This window comes from Calidris pugnax, unplaced genomic scaffold, assembly GCF_001431845.1.
Source record: "Calidris pugnax isolate Ruff unplaced genomic scaffold, ASM143184v1 scaffold70, whole genome shotgun sequence".
Lineage (NCBI taxonomy): Eukaryota > Metazoa > Chordata > Aves > Charadriiformes > Scolopacidae > Calidris > Calidris pugnax.
In genome coordinates, this window is record NW_015090862.1 from 14,376,240 (window position 1) to 14,403,642 (window position 27,403).

A 27,403-nucleotide genomic window follows, 5' to 3' on the forward strand; every position below is an offset into this window, starting at 1 on the left:
TCCCCGCCGCTCGGAGCGGGGACGCCCGGCGAGCCGCCCCTGGGTGCCGGTGTCGGGGGCCGAGTTGGGCCCGGCGCTCTGAGGGGGGTTGCGGGGCTACGGAGGAGGGCAGCGAGCCTGGCTGCTGTGCGGGGCTGGTGCTCAGCCCTGGTGGCGTGTGGGCTGTACCAGGGCCCAGGCCAGGCTGCCGAGTACAGAACCATAGAATCATTTGGTTGAAAGGGACGTTTAAAGGTCACCTAGTCCAACCTTCCTGCCATGAGCAGGGACATCTTCCACTAGACCAGGTTGCTCAAAGCCCCATCCAACCTGGCCTTGAATGTTTCCAGGGATGGGGCATCTCCCACCTCTCTGGGCACCCTAGGCCAGTGTTTCACCTCCCTCAGCGTAAAAAATGCCCTCCTTATATCTAGTCTAAATCTTCCTTCTTTTAATTTAAAGCCATTACCCCTTGTGCTATCACAACAGGTTTTAAAAGGGCTAATGAATCACCAAATGGTTTGAGTTGGAAGGGACCTTAAAGATAATCTCATTCCATCCCCCCTGCCATGAGCAGGGACACCTCCCACTAGACCAGGTTGCTCAAAGCCCCATCCAGCCTGGCATCCAGAACTGAGGTGCTTTTTTGTGGGAGTGTCAGTGTGGGGTGCAAACGCGAACTGGGCCATTGGGTGAAGAGTGTTTACAGGCCATGTTGGCAGGGTGAGCCCCAGTGTAGATGGGTGTAGCGAGGGGCGCCTTGGGCAGGCTGAGCTCTGAAGAGATTTCTGAAGCTTGGGCTTGGAGAGAAGGCGGTGCTCGGACCGAGCAGGGTCACGGCTGCGATGAGGCGGGGTGGAGCTGAGGAGGGGCCGGCAGCAGGGCTCAGGCCCGCCGGCGGGGCGGGCGCTCCGAGCCTGCTCCCGACTCCCCGCCGCCCTCTTCCCCCTGAGGGGAGGCTGGTGCGGACGGGGCGCAAGCCCGCGGCGGGGCGGGTCGGGGGCGCGAGGAGGCGAACAGGAGCCAATGGGAATGCCGAGGTGGGGGAGCGGCGGGGAGAACGGCCAATGGGAACGGTGCGCGCGCTCGGGCCGTGGAGGGGAGGGCGCGGCGCGACCAATGGGGGAGCGGCGCGCGGCGCGCGCGCGCAGCCGAGGGCGGGGCGGGGCGGAGAGCTCGGAGCGGGGACGCCCGGCGAGCCGCCCCTGGGTGCCGGTGTCGGGGGCCGAGTTGGGCCCGGCGCTCTGAGGGGGGTTGCGGGGCTACGGAGGAGGGCAGCGAGCCTGGCTGCTGTGCGGGGCTGCCGACGGGCGGAGGGCAATGGCGCCGGGCTGCGGAGCTCTGCCCGCGCGTCTCCCTCGCCGGGCGGGCGCGGGGCCGCCCTTCACCGCGGGCAGGGCGAGGAGGGGAGCAGTGCCCCGTTCTCAGGGCCCCCGGTGCCTGCCGACGGGCTGCTCTTCGCCGGGTAAGTGCCTGAGTCTCCTCGTTTCTCATTGTCCTTTGTCCTTGGGAGGAAAAACAAAATGTCCTTGGAGCCGGGAGGGGGAGGGGGCGCCTGCCTCTCCCTGCCCCTCCCCGCCTTTGCCTGAGGGGAGCTGTGGGGACCCCCGTTCGTCTCCGTGACCCCTTTTTGGGGAGAGCCGCGTAGTTTCGGGGGGGTGCGGCGGGAGAAGGGGTGCCGCAGAGGGAGCCCGACACTCGGCGGCTGCCGGGCTGCAGAGCCTCGTCCCCCCCCCCCTCCCCGCTCCGGCTCCTGCAGCACCGAGCACCCCGTCCCCCATTGCAGCAGGGAGGACGGGGTGGGGGGGGCAGCTGCAGACGGGTCCCCCGGTGCAGCAGTGGGGAGAGGGGGGGCTGCAGACGTGTTCCCCTCCAGTGCAGCATGGAAGGGGGGCATCTGCAAACCAGCTTGTAACTCCAATGCAGCAGTAAAGGGAGGGGGGGGAGAGGTGAAGGCTGGACTACATCATCAGTTAAATGTTTAGCCCCAAGCCCGTGCCTGTTTAAAGAGCATTTGTTGCCCATTGCTGCTCAGAAGGGGATATGTTTTCGTAGTTTGTAAGAACAAAGACGCCATGTCCTTTTCTCTTAAAAATAAAACTTGCTGTTTTTTTTGTGGGGTGTTGGCTTTTAACTCTTTCTAAACCAGTAAGAAAAAACAGGCTGCGGATGAGACAGTACTTTACTATTTAGTACTTTACTGAAACAATAGATAGAAATTTACTTCACTTGAAAAACAGCAGTTCAGGTGCAGAACTTTAAAGAAAACTCTTAAGAATTACGTGCAATATGATTTTGCAATTAAAACGGCAATACAAAACTTACAAGCTTGAAAAAAACAAAGCTCGGTCATGCCAAGTCTACAGTTTAAAGTTGGCAAAATACTACAGTTGTGATTTAGACGACACTACGAGACGAAAAGGTAGTGACTTAAGTATGAATTACTTGATAAGAAAACAAATGGGTTTGTGTGTGACATAAAGCTTTTAAAAAGCATTTATTAGGTGTCAGTTTTGTTTGTAGTATTCAGTTTATGCATTTTTTTGGGAGCTTGCAGTAATTTCTGTTTATGTAGCTTTTTTATTGTTGTTTCGATGATTAATAATTTAGAAGTTGTACAACACCTATTGCAAGACTTTCTAAAAATGCAAGTTTAAAGGGAATGCCTGATGTTTGTTTTGTGTTCATTCGCATTCAGCAATTATTGATTTAAGGGTAAAATTGTAATTCCAAATGCATAAAAAGTCACTGTAGTACGGCGAGATGTAAATATATAAGGAACTTTAGTTTTAATTGGAGATTGTGTACAGTCATATTTGTTGGATTTATCTGGTATACACTTGTACAGGATTATAAAACTCCGTGCAGGTTTTAAATATTGCAATTGGAGGTAAATCTACGTTTTCTGGTACTTCCTCTGCAAATACGAATCCGTCATTACAACAATGAAAGTTGGCTTTTTTTTTTTGAAATATAAATGTACATTTAAGCGACCGTTGGACTTCTATCACCTTTATGCAAAGTGTTCGGTATCTTTCTTTTCGATTTGGATTATGGTGGTTTTATAACCCCAGCAACAGTTCTGCAGTGTAGAATAGGTTCTGACATACACACTTTGCTGAAAAGAAAGTTCTAGCTTTAGGTGGGTGTCTGCTGAATTTTGCTTCTTTGTATATATTAGGGGATATTTTTTAAATAGTTTTGACCTGTTTCTTTCAGCTATTGAAAATAATATAGTAGCTAAATGTCTCTGAAAGTAAATTGCTCTTAATTCTTAACATATTTTATTTAACAGTTTTGTGTTTTTGTGTATGTGAGATACAGGAATTTTAATTTTTATCTCGATGCCTTTTAAGGTAACATTAAAATGTTACTTTAATTTATCTACGTATTTACAGGATGATTCCAAACTTCTCTTACAGTATGAAATAGTGGTGATAATTATAACTGCTACAAAATAAAATGTTAAGCCTTTTCACGAAATGCGAGAAAAGTTGGTTAAAGGTAGTGCAAATATGGTGTTCCTTGGGTTCAAGAGCTTAGTTTAGGATCTAGTTAAAGGTTAAAGAAGCTGAAGGGCAAAAAAGATGTCTTTTTGGGTGAGATTAAGTAACTTATGACTTGAAATTCAGAGAAGCTGATGACAGAAGCCATTTTAAAATCACTTTGCTATCAGTAGAGGTAATATTTAATTTTGCATAGTCTACTTCTAAAGACTTTAATGTGAAAAAAAAGTAGAAAGACTGAGAAGTATTGTGTGATAAATTACTCAAAGAAAAAAAATACCTTAAATTGGCTAGACATTTGATCTTGAAGTCGTTCAAAATTAAAATAATGGGAGACAGAAGAGCAGATTGCAGTTATTAATGCAAAAATATAGACCATGAATGTTGTATGTCAGTCACTCTTCATCTCCAGTGTTTTTCTTCAGCCAAGTATGTACAGCCATCCGTACTTTTATTTTTAGAGTTGAGTTCTAAAGATACACTTACTGCTATCATAAGTTTTTCCTAACCTAATAATTACCTAAAGATCAATAAATTTCAATCATCTGACTTGTTTTGCTTTTCTAAAGCAAAATGCTGAAAATTTCCATTCTTTCTTTCTTTTAGGTAGAATTACGTGAACAATACCTTATTTCCTGACTGGCTTCCAGAAGAATCGTTCGTACCTTATTTTCTTAGGTAAGAGTGGTTATAACTTGTGGTAGTATGTTAATTTTCTTGTTATTTTTTTTTTTATCTTGGGATTTGCCTTTTTGCTACTGTACAGACGGGAAAAAGAAAAATCTCATTTTTAAATTGGAGAGGAGACATCTTGTAAATTATCTGGACTTTTTAAATGTCTTTTTTTGCAGATATGCTAGACTGTCTTAAAAAAATGTGAAGTTTATGCTACTTCTGTAAAAATTTTAGTTTACTAAGGCTATTTACTAAGTAGTTTATTATTTTTTTAATATATGTATACACATGCATTGTATTTGGTGGGAAATTACAGTAATTTCCTATAAACTCAGGAGTTCTGTATGTCCCATTTCACCAGTGAAAATGTGCATTGAACTTTGGAAATTGTTTGGTTTTTTGTACTTAATGAGTTTGTAGCATTAACGCTTAGGAATATCGTAGAATTTATATATGACAGTACTAACCCTAGACTTCAGGTATTTGAAGAGAAGGAGATTTTTGGAGTCTCTTTCTCATTTTTGGAGACCTCATTGCTTATGCTTGGCAGGGATAGAATATTACGTCTTTGTACTGTAGGTAAAATTTTTATTAATCATAGAACACCTTATTGAGTTTTGAAAAAGTTTATATGAGTTGAGAACATTAGACCTGTAGGTAAAATCTGTATGTACCTTTGTTTTCAGACAAACCTGGTTTTGTTTTTTTTTTCTTTAAGGCTATTACTGGATATTGTTCCCACTTCCAAAGAGTCGGATGGCTGGTTGAGTAAAAGACCTTGAACACATTTCTTTACTGTATATACCAGGTATGTTACACTGTGCTGGTTTATTTTGGTGGTGGTGGTTTTTAAGTCATCCTGGAAGTAATTATTTTTTTTAGCAAAATAAACATTGAACATTTAAGCTACAACATTACCTTGTTGAATTTTCTTTCAAGTTTTAGTGCATTTGTAAACTGTCAGTATGTACTAAATACAGTAATGTTAATGTCTCCTTACACATCTTTTTATGGTCACTCATAAATAAGACTTATTTAAAAAAATCTGACCATGTCAGCACGTTGTCAAATAAAGCTGTGCTTGTGAGGATTGTCATCTCTACTAAGGACATTCAGTCTTATCAAACTTTAGAAATGCTTTCCCTTCAGCTGAAGATACTGGTTCATTAAAAAATGACATTCAGAAGCTTTTCCCTTCCAATAAATTGTTTTTATACAATAAACTCAGAAAATCTTTTTGCAGTGTAAATTTTACTCTAAAAGCCTAAACCTGCACCCAGTCGTTACAAAGTTTCTTGCTGTCCTTCTGGTATAAACAAATCAGGTTTCTAATGTTTGGTGGTTGTTTTTTTTAAGCTTTAAGGTTCTGCATTTAGAGACAGTAACATGTTACATTCAAATCATGCTTTCACCACTGTGTAATTAAAAGTTGGGAATCTTGTTTGCCTGTCTTAACTGGTTCCTTTTCACAGCTTACCATGCTAATATACTTCAATGCATATTCAGGGCCTCAAAGTGTAAGGCGTCTTCATGAAGACAAGTGTATCGAGATTCTCAAAAATACTCTCGATAATTTACTTATAAAATCACGCTAACTTAAGAATTCAGATTTTATGAACCCCTTCCTCAGTGCAGCTGTTCTCTCTGTCTTGGGTGAAGGCTTCAGCCACTTCATATAAGAGAAGAGTCATGTACAAATTTTGCGTAAGCTTCTTAAAAATGTCTCTTTAGGTTGTAACGAAGCTGTATCTGCAGTAAGTCACTGCTAATATGCAAGACAATTCAAATAATATTTCTAGATAATAGACACGTACCACACACCATGGATGTCCTGCAACAAAACACATCTAATGAACAAGGTGGTTAGGTATGTTCTAGAACTTCATTGTGTAACTGTCTGATGTGAAGTTTGAGAATCAGAAGTTCGTTAGAAATTATCTGGTACCTTGAGAAGAACAGCAGAACATATTTGAAATCCCAAGTGAATTTTCAATTTAGAGGGTCAAAATTACCAGGTCTTTCAGTCTGTTACGATAAAGGCAAGATTAGCCTTATTCATATAAAAGTCTGATAGTAATGATGGGACTGAACTTGTCAAACTCCAGAACTATATTCCTAATGTTAAATCTTTAAAGGTCTGAAGCTGCAACTCTATTTGACATTCTCTTAAAAAAAAAATAAATTAAAAAATATAGTGCTCTAGCAGAATCATCTTGACTGACCTGAACATTTTATGATGAATATGAAATTGAGCACTGTGATCTCGGTCTTAGATATTTCTTGTACCATGATGCTGTTTGTGCTGAATAGGTATTATAATGAAGATAGTTTTAAATGTCCCTTGTTACTGTTGTGGGCTTTTTGGAGCAGTCTTTTCTTGTAAGAACAACATGTTTTCATCTAGTGAATGGCAGCTTGATCTTAGGTTCGGTAGGCAAGATGCACACCACTGGGGACTTGAGGAAAGTTTTAGTTCATGACCGCCCCATAGCACACTAATGAGGATTGACAAGGTCAGAAGAATGCTCTCTGATTGAGCCTGAACATTTTCAGCAGAGGAAGCTGTTCCTCTCTGCTGATGTAAAGCCATATAAAGTATTCTCATAGAATTAATTTGTAGCATTGACAACTTATATGGAAAAACATTGGTGTGGTGATGCATACAATCTTTGCTGAAATACTTCATTAATTTATCCTTAGAAAGAATCTGTTGTCAAGTAAATAGCTTTAAAGCATCTGGTCTCACCTCATGCTGTAAAAGGAGATAGACTTTCCTGATTATTAAAGCTAGAAGCGTCAATTTTATGGTGAAGGAGTCATGGACCTATGATGCAAGGCATGTTAATGTGGTGAAGGCCGTACTGTACGTATGAGACCTCATTCAGCAATTTAAAAATAAATATAAGCCACAACTCTAACTAAAAGAAAAAATAGTAAATCTATGTTTATTTTTAAATTGGGGATGGATTTTTTTCATTACACAGGCTACAATAATTACTGTGCGTAGTCTGAGTAAAGATTTTTAGTTTGACGTTTATTAAATAAATTGAATGTTAAATAGGAAATACAGGTGTTAATCTGAAAGGCCAATTTTTTTTCTGTTGAAATTTGTATTTACTAGCTTTATACTTTGTGGCTCTTGGCATAAGCCTTCAGCTTTTGTGACATTCTATATTTTGGGAATGAATGTGTCTTGGATATTAAAATTTGAAAACTCAAAATACAGTGGTATATTTTATAAAGGTGGAAAAATGATCACTCGTATGATCATATGAATGAAATGTAACACATTATTAAATCTTGGTGCTGTTTTTTCAAAACTCATTGTTTGGTTCATCCGTTCACTCCAGAGTAGGGAACTCTTAACTGCTACTCAGTGATATTGCTCTGACAAATGTTAGAGTCCTTTTTGCAAAATTTTGCTGAGGTAAGAAAAATTCACTCTGGTCGAGTATTAATAACTTTTTCAGTAGAGGAAGCTGTTCCTCGTTGGTACTATAAAGCCATATTAAGTATCCTCATTAAAGTTTCTATGAAATTACCATAAGTGGATGCAAACTGTAGAATAAAAGAAAATGGGAACCAACTTGAATGCCGAGGATGTATGTTTAGCTGTGCTGTAAATTATTAAAAATGGCTTAGAGCTGTAGGCTGAAAATCTTTCAGTCGTTAACTTTATTTCATCTTATATAATATTTAATTGTAGTTTCTAAGTGGCTTTTTTTGAGTCAAATGGTACATAAAGGACAAAAGAAGATGTAAAGGGCATAAGTAAACCTCTTTGCCTAGTTCGTGGCTTGAGCTTTGTGTGACTGATAGATGCCTCTTGGATGATGAAAGTCCAGCCACCATGATGTGTTTCTCCTACGAAGTGCCCATCCACCATTTTAGAAGTACTTCAGTTTTGTGCTTCCATTTAATAGCAGCTGTTGGATCACACTTTAAATGCATGGTTTCAAACGCTAAATTTCACGTTCATTTGGATATTCTACATGTTTCTGCCAGTTTACTATAATTTTTATCATTTCCTCTTTCTAAAGGGATCTTTTTCCATATTAATCATTTCAAGTAAATTACATCAACAAAGAAATTACAATTCTGTTCATCACAGCTTGCTTTCTTTTTAGACATCTGAATAACTATCCATTTGAAGAGGAGAACTGAGAATATTGTAGAAAATTACGCACAGTATATATCACTGAATAGATTCATTAGTTTTTTTGTATTTGAGGCTATATTCCAATATAAGTAGATTCTGAGAGATCATGAGATCTCTTTGCTTGTTAGATTATATCCATGTTAGGTGGATACTTGTGTGCCTCGTGATAGTGGATGACTTCGTGCAGTGGAAATTTGCAGTAAAAGGGGAGTTCATGAGCTATTTTAGAGTTTTAGGTCTTATCTTAATCTTACTACCTCTCCTTGAGGTGATTTTTGATTAAGTGTTTATTGATGTGGATTGCCAGTAAAGTTGAATTTCCAAATTTGGGATTTGTCCATATACAGTTAAATTTGAGATACAGAGTAGATGACTTGTTCCATATCAGTGTGTTAAATAATTACACTGAATCGAGCTGATACCACCTCTTAATTATTTTTATGTGAAGGGCAGATCATTTAGTTTCAGCATACTTCCACTTGATGCCCAACTGATCTTTTTCAAAACTGTCAAAGATAGTTTTTTGTTGTTGCTTTGTTTCTCAAGGGATTTGTGTACAGGACTGGGTCTGAATTTCTTGGGTGGTTTGCACAGGTTCTTTGGTAGTTGGTTGCCTAGTGATACTTCAGGTTTTTTTATAAAAATGTATTTTGTACTGTATGCTGTGATCTGCTGGGATTGGACGTTTGGATTTTTTATTTTACTTTATTTGGGATAGGGCTTTTGTAATAGTCTTAGGCTATTGCTCTGGTCTTCTAAACCCTTAGGATTATTTTTTTTTTCATTTTTAATTTTCTTGTGATTCAAATGTTTAATGTATCATTTTCCCTACAGATGTGTTGAGGAATTGATTTACTCACTGTAAGCAAAATTACTGCTCTTGGTTGAAGCACTGGTAAGTTGTTATTCTGAATAACATTTACTTTTTAGCTTTAAAAAAAAAAACCCTCAACAAACACATGTGTCTATAATGTTTAACTTGCTGAAGTTTTTGGCTGAATATATCCTGAAGTTTTTTTTAGCTTAAAAAAAAAAAACCTCAACAAACACATGTGTCTATAACGTTTAACTTGATGAAGTTTTTGGCTGAATATATCCTGAAGTTCCTTACAGAGTGTCTGTGTGTGCATGTGTGTTTCTGGAAGGCTCAGTTAGAAGGACCACAGGAGCGTTCTTGCTGGGCTCTTGGGAAGTGAAGCTATGCTTCTGCTTCTGTGATTTAACTCCATATTTTGTTGAGAACTACTTGCTTGTTCAGAAGGGTTTGGTACACAAATGTCTGTCTCTACTGAGTACTACACCCAATTTGGATAACGTGGTGTGGAAAATATCATAGCAGGAAGAATCTCAAGCATCTCATGTTGTCCTTTTATGCTTCTGTCAAGAGAAGTGAGGGTCTTTGAGCAGATAGTTACTGTCTTCTGTGTTCTGCTTCTGTTCTTCATTCATACCATTTTCTGCAAAGCTGAAACTTCATGTAATGGTGCTACAGTTTCCTGTGTTAAACTGCTGGCTAATGGACTTCATTTAGGAACCATTTCCCATATAGTCAAAATGCCAAATTGGCAGGCTCGAGTAGACAAATACATTCAGTTCTATACTGGATGAATATGGGGATAGGATTTTCTCCAGTTTCCTTTACTGGAAGGAGTTTGGTCTTGATGACCTTTTGCTGTCTCTGGCACATTCTGTGACTCTCTTGGGAGTTGTTTCTGGAAATGCGCAAGTCCTTTTGTCTTCACGTCTGCCTAAAATTCAGACTCCTTGATTCTACAGTTTTAATTAGGGCATCCATTGCATTTTGAATTAACTTTTTTTTAGTGGGAAGCTCTATTCCTGTGGAATACATGCTTTTTAAAAAAGAGACAGTTTCTTCAGTATGACACAGTACCTGACTGAGTAATGGCTGCCTTAGGCTGCAGACAACTTGAGAAAATGTTCCAAGAAGCAAATATTGTCCTATTTCAGTGGATAGATGATAGTGACTCTTAATTGTCCAATATATGTCAGCAGTGACCTTCAGCAGCTGTGCTTACCTAGTACAAACTGCCATCTATGTGGACACAGGTGCTAGAAAAGCAGCTACTCCCTGTTTGTGCTCCAAAGTCTCCTCCTTTCTTCTCATCTGCTCATGTGATGTGGAGACCAGTGTTGTGCTCTTTGGAAAGGGAAAAGGAGTCTGCAGGGGTAAAGTGCAAACCTTGCTGGGCTGTGTTATCATGGCCTTGTGCTGCTTTTAGGTACATTTCATTTTGAACCAATTTTATCACTGAGTTTTCAATCCTGAAGCAAAACAGTAGAATTCCTGAACTTTGAGGAATTCAGTTCTCATTGTGCATACATGTGCTCAGTTTTGATGATCTTCAGTTAGTGTTTCATCTCTTTTACTACTGTGTTCTGTAAGTTTTATTACTTTATTCTTTCAGAAGTCCTAAACTATTTTTCACACTGCAGGTATGTGTAGAACAGAGTATTTCTGGCTATCTTAGAAGTAAATGTTAAGCTTTCCAACTCTTCCTCAGAACTCTTTCTATGGTTCCCACTGTTGCCTTTTTTCCCCAGTCACGTACTATAATCTCTAAACATGTGACTCATGTTCCATTTTTATGTTAATCTTCATCTGTTTCCTGCATCTTTCAATGTATGTTTTTCTGTTTTCTCTCATTGGATTGTAAAGTAGTTATTGTCAGATCTGGTTTCTTCTGGGCAGGAATTGGGCTTTCCAGTTACACACTGAGTAATTCTTCCATCCCCTTCTGTTTTATAATCCTTATCCAAAGGAATGAGTGAATGTGAAATTCTTAATTGACTTAGAAACAGTTGTCTTGGAAAGAAGTTGTTTCAAAATGCATGTGTAAAAACATCCAAATGTATGGATCTTAAAAGATCCAGTGTTACCCTCTCTGGATAACAGAGATAATGTTTGGTTGAAGCACTGATTTTTAATTATCTTTTTTTTAATAGAAGGGGGTAAAATACTTGAAAACACCAGGCACTTTATTGAAGTCGGCATACTTTGCTTAATGCAATAAAATGTATTATTTAAAAATAATATACACAAAAAAGTACATTTGTGAAGTTGCATTTTACCTGAAATTAATCTCTAAATCTGAGAAACCTGGCAAACAGCCTTCCTTAGCTAAAAATACCTGGTCCTATACGGGTTGTACTTTTACTGCTGTGCTGACTGAACATCCAGTAGTACTAAAAGTGGACTTAGGACTGGCCAGAGTACTTAGTTATTTTTAACAGTTGGACAGAACATCATTACGGACTTAAGATGTCAATAAAGGGCACGTCTGCTTTTTCCTCTAGTATAAAAGTAACAAGAGATGTGTCTTTGAGAATAAAAATCTTGCTTTAATGAACTTTGAAGTGTAGAACTTGAGGTTTGGTTTGCTCAGAACCTCATTCTGTCCATTCAGCTCCCTCTGTTGGAGTGAATTCCCCCTTCCCAGCAGTGAAGTTTTCAGTTCAAACCTCAGTGTGAGAGATTTCAGTCTGGAAGACACTCTGGATGTCGGTGTCTTACACCCTTGTGGTGATGCCTGTTACTGGGTGTTCTATGTGCTATTTGCCTTCAGTCTCAGACTTAAGAAACACCAGGTTTCCATAGATGTGAAATTGCTGAGGGCATGGATTTGGTCATAAGAGATGTCTTTTATTGCTGTGGTCTTTTAATAATTAGAGCAACAAGTAAGGAAGTACAAAAAAAAAAAAAGGAAAGAGAAAAACTTTGTAAACTCGTATGTTTCAAAACTGTTGCCTTAAACCTTTAGGCGTGGTTGGGAATGATGTCGGTTATTGATACGGGGTATCAATATGTTACTGGTGATTTGAATGAAACTTTGAAAGTATTACAAGACCATCCAGGTCCCTTATTTATCAAGACCAAAATACTGTGCTTGGAAACAAATGCAGTAAATAGTAGATAATAAAGCTTGAAAAATGGGATGATGCCTAACTGGTGTTACTGAAGGAATGAAATATTCATGTCATCTAGCAAAAAAAAATTGGGCTACCTTAAGTGTAGGATCACTGCATATGTCTTAGTGGAGAAGGAGTATATTTTTGCAACATTATTGAAGCTTCTTAGTAAAATGTGTCTTAATTCATAAATAAACAAATGCTGTGAAATCTCTTAAAGCAAATGTAGAATTCACATGGAAAAGTGTACAGATTGCTATTAATATTTTGTCCATTACTGTGGCATCTTTTTGATGTATGAATAACTTTTAGAATAAGGATTGTTGTACCGTGGTCTTAATTCTAATACAGCACCGGTTCTGCTTACTGCTAATTATTTTACAAGAGAAGAGTTTAAAATGAATATGGCAAGGTTACTTGTAAAGTTTTTGGTACAACCCAATGCAAGTGGACCTAGTAGGGAAACTTGCCTTTAAATTTGCTTTAGGAGATGTCATTAGTGTCTAGGGCAGAAGGCAAACCCAACTGAAAAGGGCCTTACTAGGTTGACTAATGTGTAACTAATTCACATTTTTGAGAGGTGGGGAAAGCTGATGCCAGTAATTAAATTTTTAATGACTAATTCACATTTTTGAGAGGTGGGGAAAGCTGATGCCAGTAATTAAATTTCCTTATGTTTAAGCTTTTTACAACAACTATAAAAAAAATTGTAATGGTCTTATTTATGGGGTTTCCACTGTGCTTATGTTACTACTTCTGAATACTTGATTGTGACTATAATGGACAACTTTGTGGTGATTTGTTTTTCATGTTTTGGTACCTCAGTCTGGGCATTAGCATTAAAAATTATTTAAAATTTTAATTTATCTTCAAATGACTAGATAGGTTTGAGATTAGGCTTGACCAATAAGAACTAAAAAAAACCCAAAAAACCCAAACCAACCAACCAAAACTCCACACCAAAACCCAGAACAACCCCCCAAAATGCTGTTTGTTCAGTTCAGTATGTGTGAGGGGGAAATAAAAAAAAGTCTTTAATTAAAAATATTTAATTCCTTCACTGAAGATGAGTTGAATGGTTGAAACAAACAATTTCTGCAAACTTTGAATGTTCAATTTCTGGTTCTGAAAATGTGAAGCTCCTGGGGTTTGTTCAGTTCAGTATGTGTGAGGGGGAAATAATTAAAAGTCTTTAATTAAAAATATTTAATTCCTTCACTGAAGATGAGTTGAATGGTTGAAACAAACAATTTCTGCAAACTTTGAATGTTCAATTTCTGGTTCTGAAAATGTGAAGCTCCTGGGGGTTGGAAACTACTAGAGCCACCCACTTTGCATAGTGCAAAGTGAATTACCGATTCCTGAATTCCATTTCTATGCACTGTCGTTCTTTTCCTTTGTATTTAAAACAAGGAAGTCTATAGAGACTATAAGACAGGACATATGGGCAGCTGTGAAAATCGGACTGAGGCTTATTGCACTGGTTCCATTGCTGTTTGCTTTGCTGTAACTGGTTATTTTGACAAGAGAATGGGGAAACTGGAATGATGAGGCAGAGCCCACTAGATGGCTCCACTGAATTTTGCTGTTCTGTGGGTAATTTCTACACCACTTCTTGTAAGAATCTGCCCAGGATAATTGGGAACAACCGGGTGGTGAAGCTGGCTTTTCAGGCTGAAATAAGATTAAAGCTGTACACATTCTAAAGAATAAATTGATGTTGGAGTGCAGATACTCAAAATCATGAAGACATTTTAAAACCTTTCTTGGTCTGTCAGTCTCTTTTTGCAGTTAGCATTGGTTTTAAAAATGCTCTTCTTAACACTTCATAACTGCCTGTGCTTGATTTTTGCATGTTAGGAGGAGTCAGGGGGCTTTGTTTTAAGTACATAAGCTTATTTTTCTTGGAAGAAAATGTAAAGATGGGGACATTTGAGTTGTATTTATCCATGTGGAAGTCATTGGATCAGTTTGGTTTGTCACTCACCTGTGGTCTTGGTTGCTGTTATATGAAGAGTAAAGTTGAAATATGGGTCAGGAGCAGTACAGTGGCCTTGCAAAAGGCAACTGGTGTAACTTGTTACCATTTTCATCTGACTTGTGACATGTCCTTTCCAACCAGTAACTGAACCAGTCACTCTGTTTGTTTGTAAGTGTGTGTTTGCTGTTGCACTGTGTGTCTTTCATGAGCTGGAAGACTGGAGTTAAGATGGTGGAATGTCTTCTCTCTAGCCGCCATCTGTATATAGGAATCCAGTTTTCATGCCTATTACATTGGTTTTGATGGATCTATGTCTTTGAAGAAAGGAGCATGGGCAGTAGTTTTAAAAAAATGGCTTATTATAATAAACCTGGTTTTCTACTAAGCAGTGTCAGCTTTAGTAGATGGGTCAGTCCAATAAAGGTGGTTGCCAGAGCAAATATCTTGGATTTCCCACTGTTGATTTCTGTAGTGTTTTAACACTGTGGAGAAATTTGAAATGGAATTTATGGAGCCTGAAAGGGTTTTCAAACTTCTAATCATTCCTCCCCTACTACTTTATGGTTTGGTTAAAGTTTATATTTTTGACTCTTGAATTGATGATTTGCCATTGTTTGTTCATGATAAAAGTAGATATTCTGGAATATGTAATAAGGAATGAAGCATCAGTTATATATTTAAACTATCTTCGAGGTACAGTTGAATGTCTTAGTTTAAAGATATGACCTGTATTCCAACAGCATTTTTCTTTTAATTTTCCATAAAGAATCCAATCAGATGAAGAGTGTCAAAAGGAGTCTACGAATGAGACACCAAGATGGCAGTTCCACTGTTGATTGAGAGGTTGAGGAAATGGACTGATGCTTGAGTGCTGTGATATGTCTGTCCAAGAGAAGGATGTTAAAACGTGGACTCTCATGTTATTAAACCAGAGAAGATCTGGGTTGTGACCATCCTATCAAAATGGACTTTGCACTTGAATTAATGAGGGGACTCTATCAGTGACTGTCCAATAATGGAGCTGTTTGAGAACTGGGTGGCAAAATTTTCCTTTTGGGTTGTGTATTCGTAACAGGCAAATTCATTTGGTAAGAGCTCTGTTGCTCCCCCTTTGCAGAAAATGTAATGTTTTTTTTTAAGTGACTTAATAAAAGGTTTTGGTTTCTTTCACACTTTGTGTTTGTCCTTTCTGGCTGAGTATTTTTTTTCATTGTGTTGATATTGAAGTGAGTTACATTTTTTGGTTGCTATTAAAGTGCAAAATACTTAAGCTGCTAAGCACTAAAGGCATGGTAAATTTTTGTGCTATATTTGATATAAAATGTGGTTTTCATTTGCAAATTATCTTCACTTTACCATGACTTTCGATGAATTTTTATTCACTGCTTTGTTCATTCAGGTGCTTAATGTTAGGGGTTTTTCAGAACCTGACCTATTGTCAGGGTACTTCTGCTGAATTTTCCGAAGTTATTTTAAGATGAAATTGATACCAATTGAAGGCTGGGCAAATATGACAATAAAAGAGCACTTGGATGTTTTGTGTAACCTTTTTTGGTTTGCTGCTTTGGTTGTGTATGGGTACAGAAACTTTTCAACAGATTTCCTGGACAACAGATTTCCTAAACAGTCTATTGTGTCTTAAATTGGTGTGTACAAGTGTCAAATCTCCTTCTCCTCTCTTGAATGTAGACTTTGCGTAATACTGTACCATGTGTTGGATGAGAAAAAAATGGAATTCCTTTTGGTATTGATACAGATTACATGTTAACCTTTACAGATGAATTTTAAAATGGTTCTAATGTTCGAGAAACCAATTTATTTTTCATGTTTCTTCTGGATCAAATAGATAAACTGTAGCCACCTGGCTATGTGTGTTTCACCTGAAATTCAGTGTTGTCTTTGTTTTCTGCTTGAGGGCCAAGATGACAAACCTGATGCTGAGATAACCTAGGTGTTTTCTTTGAAAAACAAACAAAAAATGCAAACAAAAACAAAGCCCTATTGTGTGTTTAACCTTTTGGCTTGCTCAGAGTTCTTCATAAATACCCATTTCTACCATGATGAATTGTTCATACCTGTTTAATCTTGCTGTTTTGATGATGCACAGTTGCTTGGGTTTGGTTTTGCCATGTGATACATGGTGGAGTTGGCTGCTGGGACCAACCTATAGGTTTCCCTGTTCAGATGAGTGGATTTCCTTGGTGTTCCCAAAATTGCTTGGAATGGTCTGGCACGGTGTTTGGGTTTTTTTTTTTTTGGTTTTTTTTTTTTAGTTCTTGTAGTTTAGGTGCAAGGGGACTTAATAATTGGTAAAGTGAAATTCTTTAAAATGGCCTGTGGCAGCGGAGCGTATCTGCTGAAACCTCTTGATGTGGAGAGATGATGGGTTGTTGGAGGATGTGAATGGCAAAGGTGTGGAGGCGTTGATGGGGTCTGTCTTGGTTCTGCTGGTAGAAGCTGATGTTTTGGGGCTGTTGGGATGCTGTGCCATGGATGTCCCCCTAGGAGCCCAGACTAGCCCATTGCCCCCTCAGTCCCCCAGGGGCTGATTTCCCACTTCTGTTGTGACACTTTTGCATATACAAGACGTCCTTGCGCTTCTTTGAGAGTCTTTTGCTGGTGGGATGGCAACTGGTGGTCAGAATCCAAGAGGTTCGGGGATGCTTGGATCGCCTCTGCTTCCCAGGAGATACGACATCCTAGTATGGAGAGGATGTATTTGAGATGTTGCTTGATTCCCAGTTGTACAGCTCGGCTATTATGTGGCTTTAAAATTCGTTTGTTGCGTTAAAAATCTGTTAACGAACATTAATGGGTTAAGAGTGGGAATTAGAAATAACCCCTTTAATGGTGCCAGCCTTATTTTCCAGTAGTGCCTTGGCGTCACCCATGAAAATGGTGTGGCTGTTGGGTTTTTGTTGTCGGGGAGAACCACTAGGGAGGCGCTATGGAGCTGGAGGGGCTTCCCAGCAATGCGGGGCTGGCGTCCCAGCGCCTGCCACCCTTGTCCCACCCTTCACGTGCCAGCATTGGGTGACAAATGGTGGAGCTGTTGTCTGGGGCAACTGCCACCGAATGGGGAAAAAGCTACCCCTTGGGTGGGCTTGAGCCCCCAAGGTGGGCTCTTGGTGCCCTCATGGCTGTCAGCTCCACTTCCAGTCTTTCAAAATGGCTTGTGAGAGCACCACTTCCTGTCCAGGGAGGAAGTAATTTTAGCCCAGGCACTGAAATATTTAGCAAATCTTTAAAACAAAAGGCACAAATTCCATTTCTTTCTGGTTTCAAAAGGGTGTCTGAGCCACATGGGGTTAAGGTGCCCCTTGAGCTGGGGTAGTTGGGAGCAGCCGGGGCTGTGGGGGGTAGCAGGCACCCTTTTAGGTGGAGGCTATCTCTTTTTTTGGTAGAAATGAAGGGGTGGGTCTATGGTACATCACCTGAGTTGTGGGGTAAATGTAGAGAGTGTCAATCAAAGGCAGAGCTCAGAGCTGGGAAGGAGCTCTAGATGGCGGCTGTGCCTTAGAGAGAGCGCGCTCAGCTCCGTGCCTTCCCCAACACTTTACGCAACTTTCCCTAACTTTCGGGCAGCCTCAGGGGGCCCCCACAGCCCCTCGCCTCTCCTGGGCACTAATCGGGGGCCGAGCCGACCTTTTTCGGGCAGAAAAGCAGCTTTTGAGGGCTCCCTTTTCGTGCCTTGCTGGAAAGAAGAAGCCGTGGAGAGAGCCCAGGTCGTTGTTTTTCCAGCTTAGAAGCCATGGCGTACCTCCATTTTTGTGCGCTCTCCTAATGAGCTTTTTCCCCCGGACATTTTTCTACTAATTATCGCTTCTTTTTGCTTTATCGGCAGCATATTTTTTGGGATTAGAATATATATTTTTTTTCATTCTCTGAAATTCGTATTTTATCATTGTAACTCTAAATATTTTGGATCTAATGTTTTTCCACTACCCGAAACTAATATCGACTTGGTCCTGGCGGCGGTGCATGGATCAGGTAGGTGAGCAATTATTATTAATAATTTTTAGATTTCTGCCGTTTTGAGTACTTTGATTTTCGACCGATTTGAGCTGTATTGGGATGACGCAATAAGATACAGAGATTATTTGCATTCAGTGTTACTTTGGGAAAGTTTGCAGGATGCTCCTCTGCTGTGTTTATTCCCGGATTTTTCTTCTAAAAACGGTTATTTGTTTTAAATCTCCGTTTTGCCGTGTTGCTCAGTGTTGTGTATTGTTATAACAATATCATTGCAGCGTCAGGACTTTGTTCCTGATAATGAAAGCCAGTGAAACGAACTGGGACCTTACCTTTCTTTCAACTTTTGACAGTAAATACCTGGGCACAGGACTTCAAAGCAAACAGACACCCCTGACCCCCTCTTAATATTTAAGAATAAAAAGATGATGAGAAATAAGGACAAAAGCCAAGGAGAGGAGGGTTCAGTCCACAGCAATGCATCGAGGTATGATCTATCAACTTACTTTTTTTTTTTTTTTTGTAAAACCTGTGAATACCCTGTTTACTTTGACAGCCTTGGGTTACTGTCAGTGCTTAATACAAAACATTTTACTGATTTTGTTTCCTTTTTAAGGAATGACCTTGAGATTGTTAGCATGCCACACCCTAATTTTTTTTGGTAGCAATTTCTGAAAGTTGTGTTGTGACTTAAGGGCCCATGTCATAGTCAAAAGGTACTGTACCTTTATTCAGGGGAGCCCTTTTCTCTGTATTCTGTTTTTCCAGCTTTTGAATTTCAATTTTTAGGTTTTTTGTGCTGTGAAAAATGACCTTGTCGGTTTAGCCATTGCTGCATTGCACCATTTTACATACAAGGCAAATTTTTCTTTGAAGAATCTCAGAAGTCTAAACTTTAACTGAGGGCCATACAGAAGCCTGGTGTAGTAGTAAATTATAGTAAATAGACACAAGAAAAAGTTACATGAATGAAAAAAAGCTCATTTTAAAATATAAACTGGAAAGTGCCTGTTTGTCCGATACCCCTTACTTCAAATTTTGTTTCAGCTTGTCGAACTTTGATACTGTTTAGCTATTTTAGAACATTTTGATACATTTTAACCAGACTTTCTCCTGCTGGTGCTAGCATTTCAGGTTATAAAATATACACTGGGACTGGTAACAGGAGCCTCCAAATGCTTTGCTTGTTTGTTTGATACATTTTTGCTCCGAGTGTTTTTATTTACTTTTGTTGAGTAATGAGATTCTTTACAGATTTTTATAAACTTAACCTTGATGTGGGAAACGTGTGAAATACTGGAAATGTTTGTGTGCTAGCAATGCAGAAGTATAATTACTGAATTGCTCATTTTGTATTTGAGTCGGCTTTTTCAAAAATTGGAAATTAAACTATATGCATTTTTGTTTTCTAGTTTGTAAATACACTTCGAGTTTTGCATTTTGTTAATTTTGATCGAATCGTGGCCTGTTTCTTTTTCTCTGGTGTTGTCTTCACTAATTTTTAACCAACATTAATAAAAAGGAATTTTGAAATGTCTGTTGTATCACATGTGCTCTATGTGATGTTTGCAGGTGTCTGAATAGTATTCTTCATGTCGAGTATTTAACCTTCCTTAAACACACAAACTCAAAATACTGTGGGAATATATATTTTCTCAAATTACTGTAACCTTCTAGCATAAACTTGGTTGCTGTTCCGGATTTATTAAAATTGCAGTCAAATTTTAAATCCTAAAATGGATCTAGGTAAGTTTTTGTTTAATTTGAAATGATTATTAACTAAATTAGCCTCAGGGACTGTTAAAGCATTACATATAGCACCTATACAGAGCTTTTATAACAATGCAGTTTAAAAACATATCAGACTTTTAAGCCATGCTATCTTTATGTTACTGTAAATACTGCACACAAAATATTGCCTTAAAAGGTTGATTTTTTTTTTTTGTTACATATGGTTATTTAAGTCTTTATGGGTTTTTTGTTGTGGTTTTTTTTTTTTAAATGTGGGTTACCAGCAAGGGCAATAATAATTTTTTTTTCCAGGAAATCTCAATTAAGGTATTTTATCGATGTTAAAAATATGTTAGCTCTGAGATGAAATTGGAGACATGTAGTAGTAGCTCCACAGAAAGAAAACCTTTGGGTTTTGTGTCCTTAGGGGTATTATATTTGCATAGTCTCTCATGTGTGCTTTTGGTGTTTTCATTGAAAGGTTTTATATGATAATTGATCAATTTGGATGGAACACCTGTTGTGTGAGGTTTCCCTTCTCCCCCTTGATGATTTTTTTTTTTTTTTTCTCTCAAAGTGAACTTTCTGTGGGTAACATCCCCTCACCTGGAGTGTGGGAACAATCGGGCACAGGATATTTGTAAGTGAGCCCCGTCGAGCTTATTTCTGAGCTGTGAGTCAGCTGAATGTCGTAAAAATGGGCTTTACTTCCTGAGGTTGACTCGAAGTTGTAGGGGAAATGATTTCTAGGAAGTCAAGCCACCGCTTTGCTTTACTGTAGCCCAGAAATGCACTGATGGCTGCACTTCATGTGCTGATGGCCAGCTTTCTCCCTGGCTGGTCGTGGGACCAGCTCAGCATCCATGGGAATACCTGAAGTCCTGTTCCCCAGAGCCTGGCGGGAGGCCTGGGTGGTGGAGATGGGTGGAAAAGGTAGATATGGCCCATGACACTCACTTGGGCCTGAGAAGCAAATGTTCAGGACTAGGAAAAGGTGTTTAAGCAGAAGAAAACACAATTCCTGTACACCACCTTGGTGTCTTGACATGGGAATGTGTTTGGAATTGATTCCTACCTTTCCCATCCTGAGGAAACACAAAGGCGTGTGCTGAATAAACAAAAGTACCTGAGAATTGTCCTAAAACAGATTATTCTTCTTGGGGAGGGAAGTGGTGTTAACCCTTTACAGTTTGGAATTGGAGGGCTGTGCTTGGTGCCTTTCTAGATGAACAGCAACACCTGTCCTTTGTATATGGACAGTAAATGTTTCCAAACTTGAAGCTGGTTGATTTCATGCAACTTTCTCCACCTTGGGATGCTGCAGTTACTGGTGACCACCACCTGCCTCTCTGGGACTCGCATTAAATAATTGAACCAACCCCCTGGTGCGTTTTCTAGCATTTTCTATGCAGCCTTTCTGAAAGGCAGGCGTTGTCGAAGGGTATGGCCATGGTGGAACCCTAGTGTGAACCTCAGAGGTGAGGGGCAGGCTGGGGTCCCCCCGACCTCCAGGAGTGAGATCTGTAGGGGACAGCAAGGAACAGGCAGTGGATACAGTGTTCCTCTCGTTTTCCCTGGCCTCCACCTCTTGCAGTTGCTCCTGCATCTCCGAAATACCCTGGGGTGGAAATGGTTTCTGCTGCAGAAGCTGCAGGGCTGGGCAAACCTTTGCGTCTTGGCTTCTCTGGTGCTCAAACATTATTTATTTGGGGAGATAAAAGGGGCTGCGGTGGGTTCAGCCTGTTTTCTGTCGGGGGAGCTGGCAGTGTGAGGTCTGAAATGGCGTTGTTTTTTGCTGGGTGGCCACCTCCGAGAGGCAGAGCGTTGTGCAGCGTGTGCTGCAGCCCTCGCAGAGCACAGCACCCTGCTTTTACGTGGCAGCCATTTTATGAAGATGTAGTTACATGCGAGAGAGGATTCGGTGGGGGCGGGGGGGGGGAGAGGAGGGAAACCAAAGACGTTAAACAAAAAAATCGCCCTCCCTGGCTGGGGATGAAAGCAGGGGGGGGCATCCCCCTAATTAATGCTCCGAGAGCGCGGGTTCCCGGTGAGAGGAGAAGGGGGAGAAGGCTGCAGCGCCTGGCATTTTGGTGCGGGTCCAGTTGAGTCACAAAATGGCTGTTCCTTTGTGCCGCAGAGCTGACAGACACACTGCATTGCACTGGGCGCGCTCCGGAGCCGGCAGGAAGTGGCTGCCGGGGAAGTTCAAAGGCCGTGGCGGCCGGCGGGGACGGCGATTGGCTGCGCTCCCCTGCAAGGCGGGCGGGCGGGAGGGAGGCGGCCATGGCTGCGCACGCCGCTCCCGCGCCGGCCGCCGCCTCTGCTGGGTGAACTGGGAGCACTGGGAGCCCCCGAGCGCCCCGCTGCCTCTCCGGCGCTTCCCCACATCTGTGCGGGAGTTTAGTACTTTTTTTTTTTTTTTAACAGGCTATTTTGAGAAGCAAGTGGCTTGAAAAAGAGCAGGGTTATTTTTGGTGCGGATTTTTTTTCCCCCTTTTTCCCTTTCTTTATAAACTGTGAAAGAAATTGCAGAATATCGTAGTATTCCTGAAACATCTGGTCTTTTTTTTATTTGTTTTTTTAATAGCATCATGTCTTTCAGCATCCTTAAACCGCTAACACACGTTCTTGCTTTCAACGTGTGTTTTTTGCCACTGATTTTCTCTGAGCTGAGTGGGAACGTTAAACACATTTATTAAAACGCCTCTGACTGTGGGTTTCAGCTTTTGACGGATTATATTTTAGCTGTTGCCACCATCGTGTGTGTATCAAGTCTTTCGGTTTCACTTGAGTCTTTCGGTTTCATTCGTGCTGCTGGATTCTCTAACAAGGATTTCCCCCCCTCCTTTTTAAGCTTTAACCCTTTATGAAGCTGTCCGGAGGCTTTTTTTGAAAAGGGAAAATGCTTGATCAGTGCAGGACACAAAGGAATAATGTGCAAGGAATTCATATGAGTAATGATGTAATCCGTGCGCTGCACAAAGGAGATTGTTCTTGTTTTGCTTTGTTACTTCTGTTTCACATTACCCTCTCGAAGGAAATGTCTCATCTAATTACGAATGCACAATTCTGAGACTTTCAACTTCTCTGTTTCCTGTTTAGTGATTGCTGCCAGGAGTGGATACAATACACACAGTGCTATTAAAAAAAGCCTCACCAACTGCAAGAAGCTACATTTAGCTGCAATTTGATCTCTTCTGGATTGTTCTTTTTTTTTTCAGTTAAACATCTTAAGCCTAATTAATGGCGTTTTGCCTATTCTCTAAATTGCTGAATAAAAATGGGAAAATGGGGAATAAAGCTCTCACCTGGGTAATTCTGTAACCCTGCCAAAGTCTGTGCTCTGTGTGTGTGTGTGTGCACGTGGGTGCACGCATGCTCTCACCCCGCTCCTGCCTGTGCCACCGGTGCCTGCGGCCAAGGGGGAGCTGACGTGGCCGAGATGGTGGATTAGAGCCTGTTCCGCTTTCTGTCGGGTTGATGTTTCACCTGCTGCTCTCCGAGGGCAACGGCTGCCCTTATCTGCACCTTCCCCCATTTCCTATATGACCCTGCCGTGCCACCGGGTCGTACCCCCTCCACTCCTGGGGCTGGCACTTCTGAGAACACCGGATCTCACGGGTGTGCTTTGGGAGCAGCGTGGCTGCCTGCACGTGGGCTGCAATAACCACAGTTTGCACTAAAACAAACATTTCCACTGTTAGCTTCGTTTTAGGCCTTCAAGAGAGCTCAGAGGGAGGGCCAGGAAGACAGCGATGTTCAATTTTAGTCTCTCCAACTTGCTATAGGAAGAAACCAGTTCCCATCTTTGTTTTCATATTTTACCCCTAGTCTCAGAAGGCTGTCTGTACGATTAGCTGGTTATGGAGTTGCTAAGCCTGTCTCTGAGGAATTTTTATACTGAGATGTCTCTTTATTCAGCCTTAACCACTGCTAGTTTTAGGGAGTGGCGGAGGTCCCAGCAGCAGATGCAGTGGGACTGGCCACATGGCCAAGTACCTATCGCTGTGGGCAATCATGTAGGGACTCAACTAAGACTTCTGATGCCAGGGCCTTGCTGCTTCTGAACTTGAGACAGCTAAAGGAAACCTACTTTGGGTGGGTTTGGCAGTTTAGGCTGAAATTGCATCTCCTGGAGGAGTGTATCTTGTTTCTCACATTACAGACAACAGCTCCAGAAGGAACTGCGATGTTAAATTAGGCTGTTAAGTTCTGGGGGTGGAGAAGCCCTTCTAAATCTCCCATTGCCCCAAGCTGAAATCCAGCTCGGGAAGGTGGTGATAATGGATGGGGGGAGATTCTGTTCTGCATTATCTCTCCTTTCCTTGAAGGAAAATAAACACAAACAGAAGAGCACTGGGGGAGGGGATGGCCTGGATTACCATAATTAGATATAAGCAGCCTTCTAGCAAAGGATGTACTGTTCTACTGACATGGTGTCTTACATAAATTTTTCTGGTGTGTTTTTATTAAAAGACATGTGCTGAAAAGCCGTTTGAAGATGCTCTTTCAACAGGTGGTGCTGTGTGTGTGAAGTCCACCTTTATATCCTGTGAAGGATGCTTGAAACGAAAGCAAAATAGACAAGATGAAAAATTCACACCTGGTGACTTGCAGCGAAGCTTCTCTAAGTCTGTCACACTGTTCATGCCTCCTTTTCTTGGAACAGGGGTTGTCTTTTGGATATAATAAGCAGCAAAATGTTGATGAGTCTTTCCAAATGTTCAGTAGCGCTTATGTCACTGCTAAACCATAATTTCCAGTGTACAGCTTGCTTTGTATTTACCTGTGGGCCGAGCTAACCTGAGCCATGGTGTGTTTTTCTGGCCTTGACTTCTAAGGTTATAAAAAGGTTGAAGTGGTGATCTCGGATGCCCTTCTGGTGTTGTGCTGGTAACGCTCGTGTGGATTTTGGTCTTGGCAGGGCTGGTGTGGTGTAGGTTTGCCAAGTACCAGGTGCTTTATGGATGGGACACTGGACACTTCCCTGGTCCTCAGCCTTCACCCCGGCTGTGGACAGGTCTGTTCCACTGTCAAGGATCCACCAGCTCCACAACACCTGGCTCCGTAGGAAATAGTTGTGTTGTAACTATTTACTGTTTTCTGGCAAGTTTTATTGTCAGGTGTAGGTGACTTAATAGAATTGCTAATGTATTAATTATAGGAGCCATTTGCATCTCTTTCATGGAGAGGAACCTCTGCTCCTAACTACAGAGTTGTCACCGGTTGAGAGCTTTGAATGCCATGTGCTGTCTCTGAAACTGAGGCCTAATGATGAGCCTTAAATCTCTTGGTTAAAAACAGCTTTTAACAGTCACTTGGGAAGAAAACCCTCAGGCCAGGACAGGCTCCGCTCTTCTGAACTGCAGCTCATCCGGAACCAGAAAGGAATCTGTGCACCACCTTCTTCTTGTTAATGATTTTGGGTCCTAAATTTCCGCATTGCTACATGCCTTTAATCCGTTGGGGCTTAAAGGCAGCTTAAGGGAGAAAAAACAACCACCCTTTCTGTACTGATTTAAACCAAAATTGTGTATTCATCCCTTCCCCTCATCTCTGTGTCCTTTATAAAATACGGGCTGCTTCGCACTCCCCTTTGTGCTGCCCTGGAGCCTCAGCCTGGCTGTCCCCTGCTGGGACAAAGCAGAAGCTGTGGCTGGAATGGCAGAGGAGCACAGCGAGTTAACCCCTGCCCGCCTGGGCTCCTTCCATGGCCTGGGTGGACCGGGACCAGCTGGGGTCCCCCCTCCAGCGGGTGGTGGATGTGGAGAGATGGTGGATGAGGAGACGCTCCGCTGCCTTCCCGGGCAGGGAGAGACGGGCCTTTTTCAAAAGGCTGAGAACTGCAATTGTCCTTCCCTTTCTGTGCAGGGAAGGGGACGGATGCTGCCTTTGGAGATCCTCAATGGCTCTCCTTAATCAATCAGACGGGTCTTGACTCCTTTTGTCCCTGTCCTGTTTTTTTGTTTTTTTTTTTTTTTTCTCTTTTCCTTTTTCTTTTTCTTTTTTTTTTCTTTTCCCACTAAACATTCCAAGCATTTTCAGCTTCTGGCTCAACGATCAGAGAGCAAGAGCGCCAGCTCCCCCAATCCTGAATGAGCTGCTCGGTTTGCTTGCTTATGCAAGCATAGTGTGGTGTCTTTGTAGTGGACAGAAAAAGAAAACCAACCACCCCGCCACTTTTGGAAAATTGTGATTCAGGATAGCCCAATGTGCTCTACAGGGAGCCGCAGCAGAGCGGGGAGGGATATATTTAGCTCACTGTGTGCTCAGGATTGCTTTGCCTTTGGCATTTGGGAGTCCTGTGCTGGGGCGAGGAGGGGTGGCCAGAAAGATTTCCCTCTGCCTCCTCCCCTTCCTCTCCTTTGAGCCAGGCTGGAAACCAGCACAGCCCAATTCAGATGGTTATTTAGATAGGGTACCTGCTGAGTGCTTAATTCCACAGTTGTTACAGCAGCACCAGGGCCCTATTGAGCCTAGTGCTGAGTAATTGTAATTAACACCCAACCTCTGCCAGCCGGGTTTGTAGTCAGAGGTGGAAAAATGTGTATATACTCCTTGGTAACTCTTCTTGCTCGCCTATTTAAGAAAAAAAAAAAAAAGAGAAAAAAAAAAAAGTTGCTGGTGGCAAAATGAGGTTGTGGAAGTATTTTTCTGTTCTTTTGAAGGACATGTTGGTTATCGGGCTTGGGCAGTCCTGTAACCTTGGGAGGGTTTGTTGTGCCCCTCGAAAGCCTGCCCAGAGTTGGTCAAATTATACTGTGAATATTAGAAGTGGTTTGAGAGTCGCTTCTAAAGAGTACGAAGAGCCTGGTGCGTTTAGTGTATTCTGAAGTTCCTGCTTTGGGACTGATGGTTGTCAGAAATACATACCACAAGTGGGTAGGGACAGCAGAGTAGCAGGAATATTTTTCTTCCCTCCCTTCCTCCCTGTTTCCACCTCTGCCTGCAGGAAGTAAGTCAGGAAGAGCTCTTGGATTGACTGACCCTTCTCAACGCTTATCACTCAGGAAATCTTTGCCTCTGGAGACAGGCAAGCACCAATCACTCTTTTTAACAGACTCTTAGGATAAAATACAGGGAACTCAAAAAGGCTAGAAGTGAATTTATCTTCAGTAGTACAAGCTGAGTGTCATTCACTTTGCTGTCCTGCAAACTCCGTGTACTCTCTGGCCTTGGCTACACTTAACTATAGTATTTGCTGTGTTTTTTTCCCCCAAGTGTTTTTTTTTCCACGAGGGATAAACCCTCGTGAAGTTCTTCTGAGTCTTCTGTGGTCCATGTATTTATCCCCTCTTTATCAAATGTTATCGCCTCTTTACCAGGTGATCTATAGCCAGTCAGTCTTGTGTTCCCCTCCCTGCCTTGTTTAGCCTAGAGGTGAAATTTGATGTGGTCTGGTGCTTTTTTACAGCTACTGCATGACTTGGGTGTGTGCATCATCCTTAACTGATGGTGCTGGGTTTTATTTGC

At 41.4% G+C, this 27,403-nt stretch overlaps 1 protein-coding gene across 1 annotated transcript in view; it reads left to right on the top strand.

Moving 5' to 3' along the window:
* Nucleotides 1-1,192: 1,192 nt before the first annotated feature.
* CHD2 (chromodomain helicase DNA binding protein 2) overlaps nt 1,193-27,403 on the top strand; it is a 74,600-nt gene continuing 48,389 nt past the window's right edge. The window contains exons 1-6 of the mRNA XM_014944374.1: nt 1,193-1,444; nt 4,092-4,163; nt 4,879-4,968; nt 9,154-9,214; nt 14,994-18,217; nt 18,553-18,686. Of these exons, the coding sequence (XP_014799860.1) occupies nt 18,625-18,686 (62 nt within the window). The 5' untranslated portion in view covers nt 1,193-1,444; nt 4,092-4,163; nt 4,879-4,968; ... (1 more) ...; nt 14,994-18,217; nt 18,553-18,624. The remainder of the gene's footprint in view (nt 1,445-4,091; nt 4,164-4,878; nt 4,969-9,153; nt 9,215-14,993; nt 18,218-18,552; nt 18,687-27,403) is intronic.